Source organism: Lupinus angustifolius, chromosome LG17, assembly GCF_001865875.1.
Source record: "Lupinus angustifolius cultivar Tanjil chromosome LG17, LupAngTanjil_v1.0, whole genome shotgun sequence".
NCBI lineage: Eukaryota > Viridiplantae > Streptophyta > Magnoliopsida > Fabales > Fabaceae > Lupinus > Lupinus angustifolius.
Window position 1 is genome coordinate 15,490,171 of NC_032025.1, and position 10,172 is coordinate 15,500,342.

At 36.1% G+C, this 10,172-nt stretch overlaps 1 protein-coding gene across 1 annotated transcript; it reads left to right on the top strand.

Annotated features, from left to right (window-relative positions):
* Nucleotides 3,799–4,999, top strand: LOC109330477. Its single transcript, XM_019564668.1, has 2 exons — nucleotides 3,799–4,520; nucleotides 4,683–4,999. The coding sequence occupies exons 1-2, from the start codon at nucleotides 3,861–3,863 to the stop codon at nucleotides 4,686–4,688; spliced, it is 666 nt and encodes a 221-aa protein (XP_019420213.1). The 5' UTR covers nucleotides 3,799–3,860; the 3' UTR covers nucleotides 4,689–4,999.

Below are 10,172 nucleotides of genomic sequence, written 5' to 3' on the forward strand. Positions count from 1 at the left end.
TTTCTGGAGGACTTTGTCAGGGAAGCTTGGGACTAAACTCCTATTTTCCACCACGTGCCATCCCCAAACAGATGGCCAAACTAAAGTTGTTAATAGAACCTTATCTACCCTTTTGAGGACAATCATAAAAAGGAATATAAAAAGCTAGGAAGAGTGACTGCCCCATGTTGAATTTGCTTACAATATGGCCACTCATAGAACCACAAAAATGTCTCCATTTGAGATAGTTTATGGGTTCCAACCACTAACCCCTCTTGATTTATTACTTGTGCCTAACTCATCTATGTTGCAGTGTAAGGATGATAAGTCCAAAGTGGACTATGTAAAAAAGCTACATGAGCGGGCAAAAGATGGAAGACAATGCTAAACAAGCCAATAAGGGCCAAAGGGGGCTGATCTTTGAGCCTAGAGACTTAGTCTGGGTCTACATGTGGAAGGAAAGGTTTCCCCCGCCCAAAGGAAATCCAAACTCCAACCTAGGGGAGATGGCCTATTTCGTGTTCTAGAGAGGATAAACAACAACTCCTACAAACTAGATCTTCCATGTGAGTATGGCAATATTAGTGCCACATTTAATGTTGTTGATCTTTCTTTTTTTGATGTAGGTAATGAAGAGTTTGATTCGAGGTCAAATTCACTCAAAGAAGGAGGGGATGATATGAACCTGACAGGCCCCATCAATGAGGAAGACCTAAGTGGGCTAGGAGGGCCCAAGACCTGATCCAGAACCAAGAAGGCACACCAAGCTCTCAACCAACTAGTGGAAGAAGTAACTGAATCAACAAAGCCCATCAAGGAAATCAAGCCCATACATTGCACCATTTTTATAGAAGTAACCCAAATTGGCCACAACCAAGGAGGGAATATTTGAGGTGTATGAGAGTTCTATTTAATAAGTGGGGTCGATCATACCCACATGTAACCTAGGAATTATTTTCCTGCCTTATTTCAAAGAACAATTACTATATGCATTTTTAAGCTTTAAGAGCTTGAACTTATAGTCATAATAAATTATATTAAGAACCATGTAATCCAGGTACAAGCCAAGGTGACACTTTCCATAGTAATCAGCCGTGAGATTACCCTTGAAAGCCATAAGTTCTCAAGGAATCCTTGCCTAATTTGAAGAGCACGTGTGGAAGGACTCTATATGAAAACAATCAAGAGCAATCAAGCAAATCGCATTTATTTCCTAATCAGGGTAGGCGTGTGAATGAGAAGCAAGGAGCAAGGCAAAACTTTCTTTAAAGATTCAAATCATAATAAAAGCTCATCAATACCTTCCTTACTCTCAAATAACATGTGTTGGGCGTGATCATCAAGGAGATATCTCCTTTCCACACGAGGCAAATCATAAGGGAAGCCAATGAAGACAAATTCATTGTTTCCTTATTCACTCCAAAGCATTCAACTCAAGTTGGAATACATCAATACCTTCCTTATTCATATTAAACATGTGTTGGGCGTGATCATAATAGAGAATCTCTCTATTTACACGAGGCAAGCCATAAGGAAAGTAATGAAGACAAATTATTTGCTTCCTTATTTCACTCTAAAACTGAATATGGACACTTGATCCATGAAGATTCATTCTCAATTTCAAATCCTTTCCAAAACCGAAAAAGAGCACATGGGGATTAGATTAAGGAAAGCCTTCAATGTGATTTTAAAATTCAAATCCTTGCCATAACCAAAGAGCACATGGGAATAGAATTAGGAAAGCAATGAATGGGTTACTCTTTTACATGGACAACATAGGCTTGGCCGAAAATCCACATCTATTTGTACTTGGCTTTGTTATTAGAATAAAACAACTTGAATTTTATTTGGAAAATTATTCTTTTGCTAGTTTAGAATTCTCCTAGTTTCTTGGTTGAACCAATATCACTTCTTATCAAGGTACTTATTCCTTGTGGCAAAAATCATTAGGCTTATCAAGCAACCAAGCTTGTGGCGCCTTCACTCTTCTACCTTTTCCAAGTTCTTTTATCCTTATATACACTCATACACCCCACGACCAACAACCCCTCAAAACATCTCGCCGATTTCATCATCTCCAAAAAAATCCATTCCATAATCCATCATCCTCGGCCAAAGAACAAACCATATAAAACAAATCACCTCATACACTCCTATCACACAAGCCACAGCCAAACTACCTTACACTCACCCAAACCAATACACATTCATCAATCCTACACACGACCAATATATAACCAAAACAAAGTACAAAACAAAAATCCAAAATCACAAATTCCATAGTTATAACAAAAACCTTACATCCAAGAATGATCAACAATCAAATTCGAAATCCTCCAAAATGGATTCTATCACTTGTCAATAATAGGAAGAAACTTGATCCTCGAGCAAGAAGATGTATATCTGTTGGTTTTAAAAATGGAATAAAAGGGTACATAATATTTTATTGTAAAAGTAAGCAAACCATTTTATTCAGAAAGCATAGATAAGAACCACACAAATATACCCTTACCAACGTCATCCTTTATTTCCAATGATCATTGCCTTGATAACCATACTCTTGATAATCCCACCAATACCCAGGGTCACCATCATGAATCCCCCTCTGCTTCTTATATGCCAGACAACTGAGCCTCTCAAACTACTCTTAACATCAACCAAAATCAAAATCTTAGACAATCAAATACAAGCATACAACCTCCAAGGTATTAGCAAAATTATCACTTCTCACTAAACACATCCTCTACCTCACCTAAATCATTTAATTGTGAATTTTGTTCTTAAATAGGAATAATTCTTGGTCAAGGGAAAACGAGGTGAGAGAGAACGAAAAATTAAGTATGAATACAAACATGTGGGATAGGTTATGATATACAAATAAAAATAAGAATGATGTTTGTATTGTGGGAAAAAAGGTAAATATTATTCTTATTTCATGAAGAATTATAATAAACTATAAAATAATGTGTGAAAATTAAATAATAATAAAAATGTTATTCTTTAGTTACTCTTAATGTCTTAAATTAATAGCAATTATTATGATTATGGAAATGTTTGTTGAATTTAATGTGGTTCGACGCCACGTGAATAGGATATAATTATTATGTTGTGCTCCATGTGATAATATTATTCTTAATCAAAGGGAAATTATTGACAAGCCCTTGAGTTGTACCGAAAAAAAATCAAATTAAGAAATGGCTATAACATCATTGCACACTTTATTATTAAGAAATATATAGAAATTTCACATTGAATAAGCTAAATTTATTAAATTGATATCTAAATGATAAGTAATTATGAATAAGATGTTGGTCTAATGGTATAAAGTTTTGCTGGATTCACATGTATTATACTAAACCAAAGGTCAAGAAGGATTATCTGGCTTAGAGACAAGCCTATCATGGTCTATTCTAACCAGGAGGCCAACCCTCATGCATGACTCATATTAGGATAGGTTTATTTCCTATTCTTGTACTCAAACAATCATTAACCTCTTGTAAGTTCCTTGTACCCTACATCATTAATAATACTAATTTTGCAATCAAAAAATATATTCGACAGGAAATAAATAAATGAAAAATAATAATATGGATATGCCATTTGAGATGTTAATAAAAACAAAAATGCCATCAACTTTTCTTTTCATAAATTATTGGTCCACAAATACAGGGAACTTATTCAACTTGTCTGTCACTGTGATGCTACTGCCATGAATTAGGTTCTTTGACTCAGAATAAGTTCATTTTTCTTGGTTGATAAAAATGATACCACTACTTTTATTCAGGCTATATTTCCAAGAGCATAATAAAATGGTTATTTTATTTCTACATTATTGAGGGAAGGAGTAGCACCCCTTTGATTGTGCCAATAAAAGGCCCTTAATGTGCAACTACAAGGAAAATAAACTAGAAGTGAGCAACACAAGCTATATTGCAATGGCCTCTGCTCAGTGTCCAAAACCCACCACCAACATTGAAATCTGCCAACCAAAAACCCAACACGGTTCATTTGGCCAAAAGATTTCTGAGATGACTAGCAAGGCTTTCAAAGGCCACCACGGCGCCCGCAATGGAAGCAGCCAAAACCAAGTTCAATGCTACAACCAACAAAACCTGGTTGAGTCTCAAGATCAGAACATGTCCAAAACTGAGGCACATTCCTATGCCCAAACTCAGACCAAACAAGACAATAAGCATGGAGTAACCAAAACCCAGATCAAAGTTACTGTGGTGGAAGCTGAAATCACTCAATCGTACGAGAATGTGGACTCTTATCCGTATGGTACAACAACAACATGCTTTGGGTCTCATGCTGTGAAAAATGGAGAGGTCAACAAGGATAGGAATTTGTTCCAGAGGATTAAGAATCGCATATCCCGCCATAACAATGAAGGAAACAACAGCAGCGACAGTGAGAGCGACAGCGATGATGAAAAGCGCCAAAAGGGCAAGGCAAGTGATAGGAAGTGCCCAAAGAGCAAGCCATGCGATGAGAAGTGTCCACAGAGCAAGCCAAGTGATGAGAAATGCCCAAAGTACAAGGCAAGTGCACTTAGATGCACAGAGTTCTGAAGTTTATCTTAGAGTATAATCACATGGAAAATAAAATCTTTAACATTATATCCATGTATGTTAGGGTAGAACAAGATATAATTTTTTTGATTGATGACTCTATTGACTTCTCTTTTATTATTGCATCTGCAGAATTGATGAAAGCAGCAGCTGAAAGCTTGTGTGAAGAAAAGAAGGACTTGAGATCTTTTACAAATAGTGTGTTTATGATTTGATTATGCTATTGTAGTACCCAAAATAAATGCCAATGTTCCATTTGGCTATGTGTGCCTTAATAGAGATGTTGAAGTCTGCCTACTATTACAAGTCTGTTCTAGGTGCTAAAGGATTCAGTGACTTTGCATTCTGTAACTTTGGCGACTTCACACCTTCAACAGAAATAATTCTTTTACATAACTAATTAATCAATAAAAATATAAAATGAAAAATAAGAAAGAATTATTTCTAAATGAGGCATGAAGTCCCCAAAGTTACAAAATGTAAACTCACTAAAACATATCCCGTTCTATATTAGGATCATAGAACGCCTTTGTGTGTAGAATGAAAGGGATATGTAGCACTGCATTTAAACTGATACTGTCCTCAATAAGGCAAGTTTCTCAGTTCATTTAGCAAGGAATTGATATACCCCTACTCTGCTAACAAGAAAAAGTTAACAAAGATATAATTGCAGCCCAACTGACAGAAACTTACTATATTACTACCAAGCAAGATAATCGTATATGCAAACCTTGATACACTACATAAGCGACAAACATTGGGCATTCATCATCATTCAAGAGACTTTGAAATGAAAGCTGCAATGGCTTGCAGAGCAATAACATCAACTGCATCCTGGGTGGAAACATTTGCTTGCAGTTCGTTACGGGATTTCATCTTCTTCAGAGTGGCATCTAACTTCTAAAGTGGATAGATATTATCCTTGCTTTCCTGCAAAAGACACACATAATAAGACTATTAGGAGAGACACCAGCATAATTTCAAATAGATGACCAAACATGTTCATTGAGAATACCATACTGATAAAAATCTAAAACATTTGATGGTTCGTTTAAATTACTAATTGAATGCAAAGCTGGAGAATTATGACTATAGGGCTATACCATAAAAATGATAGAGTACCTGTACAAACATTGTAGTAACCCTTAGTTGTAGCAGGGTATCATCTCTAACTGCACCATTCATGCCCTGGAACTTGATCTTTGGTTGCCAGAGTAATGTAATTCTTATGTTATTTAAATTTTGATCCTTAGTAGTAATGACATCTCTGATTTACCAAATAACCCCAGAAAACCAATGTTCCTACCTTTATAGTTGAAGAGTGGCATTTCAGCAATGATGAAAGCAGATGATTTAAAGCATTACAAAGAACAAATGACAAAGCAAGGCAACAAGAAATTGAAAGAAAAAAACACCAAGGACTAAGCATAGAAAAAATGGTTGGTCCTAGAGCTCCATACCGCATGCTCAATGGAGGACTACTTCATCAATCAAATGGGCAAGTTAAGAAAGGTAGCATGAGGTGAGACCGACACATAATCGAAATGCTAAAAAAGGCACACATTTAAAAGAACAAAGATTCACAACTTAACTATAGAAATGGACAAGGGAATTAGAGGATGTTGAATTATCCATAAATCACAAATGAGGGAGTATACTATTATACAGGGTGTAAGTAAGCAGTTCCACCTTAAAATGTGAAACTAGTGGGACTTAATCGAACCAAACTACAAAATGTTGTTCAATTCGGTTTTGTGGTTATGTTTCTTTTTTATGGAACTATTTAAGTTCGGTTTGGTTTATGTTTTTGTAAATTTAGAAACTATCCAACCAAGCTACATATTAAAGAAATAGATACTATAGCATAGCCTCTTCAACGAGAAGCTCTAAGCTCTGATCACATGTGAAAAAGGAAAAAGTTCATTGTTGAGCTTGATTGAAGAAGATGAAATAAAAATGGAAGAAAAAACAGAGAATGAAGAATGTATATTCTGGAAAGTTCATTTGAATGATTATATTCATTGCTTTTAAACTATACAATGTGATCTCTCTATATTCAATCTATCAAAGAATAAGAGATACTACAAATTACATAAGTGGTTCTAACTAACTAAGTAACTAAATTAGTTGCTTGTTATGCACGTTTTACAACTTTACTTTTAACTTACTCTTATTTCTCAACAAGCTTTGCTTCTCATTGTCTTCATTTTCAGTACTTAATTCACATGGAATATACAAATATATATAACCAAATACTTATATATACTTCAATGAATTCAAAATTACATAAACAAAATTCGAAAAGCATGAACTCATATGCAGTACGCAGGTATAATAACAGAAGAGTTTCTATTACATATGATTTGGGCAATTACAACAAGAATATTGACTTGTTTCAAAAGAATTCAACTTAAAAAAAACAAGGTTCATATAAAGTTGGGGAAAACACCATTGATGAAAAATCATAAAACTACCTACCAGAAATAGATAGGAAGAAAAATGGGCCTAATCACAAAAACAGAACTTAGTAAAAACAGTTTGCAGAATTTGCAAACTAAGTTGCAGGACAGAATTGCAACATTTAGTCATGCTTGATGGCTTGAAGTTTGGTATCCTTTAATTTGGTATCCTTTATTTCCAATAGCCCCCCACAAGCTGGTATGTGAATATCTAACATACCAAGTAGGAATGGCAACGGGGCGGGTCGGGGTCGGGTTTGCATATACCCAAACCCGAACCCGAAATTCAAAACCCGAACCCGAACTCAACGGGGTTGAATATAAAAATATCATCCCTGAACCCGTCGGGTTTCGGGTAACCCGAACCCGAAAATGACAAAGTGTTAAGGAAAATATGATATTATTTTCGTGTAATTTTACTCTAACATTTTTATTTTCTCTTGTATTATTTCATTTCTTTTATGTTTGAAGATCCAATAGTATATAAAGTAACATTAGAGATTAAAAACAAATGGCAAATGATAGAAATTTCAATTTTAAATTGAATTACCTTACTTCGGAGCGGGTTCGGGTCTTTACTATACCAAACCCGAACCCAAACCCGAAATTTAAACCCGGGCCCGAAATTTAAACCCGGGTAAAACCCGAACCCGAACTTGAACCCAATCACATCGGGTTTTCCCCGTTAAATTCGGGTTCGGTTCGGGCAGGTACCCATAGGTTCGGTTTTTATTGCCATCCCTAATACCAAGCTTGAAAAGAAGATTTTTGAAGATGGCAAGGAATAATGGTTTGGTAAGGATATCAGCTATTTGAGAAGAAGTGGGAATGGAAAGAAGATGAAGCAGGCCAGATTGGACCTTTTCTCTAACGGAGTGGCAATCAATGTCAATATGTTTTGTCCTTTCATGAAAAACGGGATTAACAACTATGTGGAGAGCAGATTGGTTATCACAATAAAGCATGACAGGGTCAGGATGAGGTATGTGCAGATCAGTGAGTAGATATGTGAGCCATTATGCCTCACAAGCAGCTAAAGCCAGAGCTCGATACTCTGCTTCAGCAGAAGATCTGGAAACCACTTGTTGCTTCTTGATCTTCTAAGAAATCAGAGAATTACCAATGTAAAAGCAGTAGCCCGAGACAGATCTTCTTGTATCTAGGCATCCTCCCCAATCTGAGTCACTATAACCTTTGATGTTAAAACCTGAATCTGCAGAAGAAAAGAAAATTCCCACACTAATGGATCCTTTGAGATATCGCAATATTCTCTTGGCTCCATCTAGGTGGTTATTAGTAGGACATGAAACAAATTGGCTAAGATGGCCAACAACAAAGCTGAGGTCAGGCCTGGTGTGAATTAAGTAAAGCATCTTTCCTATTAGCCTTCTGTAAAGGCTAGGACCTGCCAAAGGTGTTCCAGATTTAGAATGAACAAGCTTGCCTGCATATTCCATTGATGTAGAACAAGGCTTGCAAGCAAGCATCCCTGTTTCCTCAAGGAGATCCAGGGTATATTTTTTTTGGTAGAGAAGGATACCTTTGCTAGATCGAGCTATTTCCATGGCAAGAATTTTTTTTAATTCACCAAGATCTTTAATGCTGAATTCATTATCCAACAGTTTCTTTATCTCAGTGATTTCAATCATGTTGTTTCCAGTTAAAATAAGATCATCAACATAAACAAGAATGGCTGTAAAGCTAGAAGAAACATGTTTAATGAACAAAGAATGGTCAGCCAAGGATTTAGTGTAACCAGATTGCAAAAGAACAGCAGTGAGCTTGGCATGCCATTGCCTGCTTGCTTGTTTGAGCCCATAGAGAGACTTCTCTTTTCAAACAAGATTTGGTTGAGAAACAGTGAGTCCAATGGGAACTTTCATATAGACAACCTCCTTTAAATCACCATGCAAAAAAGCTGTATTTACATCTAATTGATGGAGGTACCAATTATTGGTAGAAGCAAGGGACAAGATGACTCTTATAGTAGTCATTTTAATTACAAGGTTGAATGTTTCCAAGTAATCAATGCCCTCAGTTTGAGTAAAGCCTTTGGCAACAAGTCATGCCTTGTGCCTTTCAATTGATCCATCGGCTTTATATTTAATTTTAAAAACCCACTTACATCCTATGACTTTCTAGGAAGGGTGGTTAAAGTCCAAGTGCCATTCTCATTCAGGGCACTGAATTCTTTTTGGATGGCATGTCTCCAAAAGTCATGTTTCATAGCTTCATTATAATGAACAGGTTCAATATGAGATGAAATAGTAAGAGAGAAATGCTTATGATTAGTGGACAATCTATGATAAGAAAGATTTGTAGAAAGAGGGTACCTCACCTTTGAAGAATCTGGTGGAGCTGAATGTGTGGTCAAGGTGCAATGATAGTCCTTAAGGTAGTGAGGTCTTTGTCTAGGCCTAAGGGATTGTCTTGGCAAAGAGGGGTTAGGAGGATCAAGGGGTGTGTGATGCTCAAAAGATGTGTCAACATCAGTAATAGGTATATATTCAGTATTGTTGGTACTCATAATGGGTAGGATAGCAGGGGAGTTGATGTCTGGATGTGGTACAGAGACATCTCTTATAGGTTCTAGGTTGGAAGTATTAGATGTGGAAATGTCATGACTTGAATCATCATTAAAGGAAAATGGTTCAGTGTGAGGAGATTTGAAAGGGAAAATATGCTCATAGAATATAGTATTTCTAGATAAAAATATTTCATGATTGTTTATATCCATCATTAGATAACCTTTTGTTCCCTATCTTAATCCCAAAAATATGCATCCTCTTGATCTTTGATCAAGTTTCTTTCTGTTGGAGGTTAAAGTACTAGCATAACATAAACATCCAAAACATTTAAGATGGGATATATCAGGCAACTTCTCATGCAGAACACTATAAGGACTTTTGTTTGATAGGGTAGAACTAGGCTGAGTGTTAATAAGATGCACATCATGTGCCACAACATAATTCCAAAAGCAATGAGGTATGTGAGATTGAAAAACAAGGGATCTAGCAACACTAAGGATGTGTTGATGTTTTCTTTCAACCACCCCATTTTGTTGGGGTGTTTCAACACAACTAGTTTGGTGTTGAATCCCTTGCTCATTGTAAAAATTAGGTAAGGAGAATTCTCTCTCATTGTCACTTCTTATGCATTTAAT

What these genes read in the sequence shown, in the direction of transcription:
- LOC109330477 (XM_019564668.1), top strand. Translation starts at nt 3,861, where the DNA reads ATGTGCAACTACAAGGAAAATAAACTAGAAGTGAGCAACACAAGCTAT.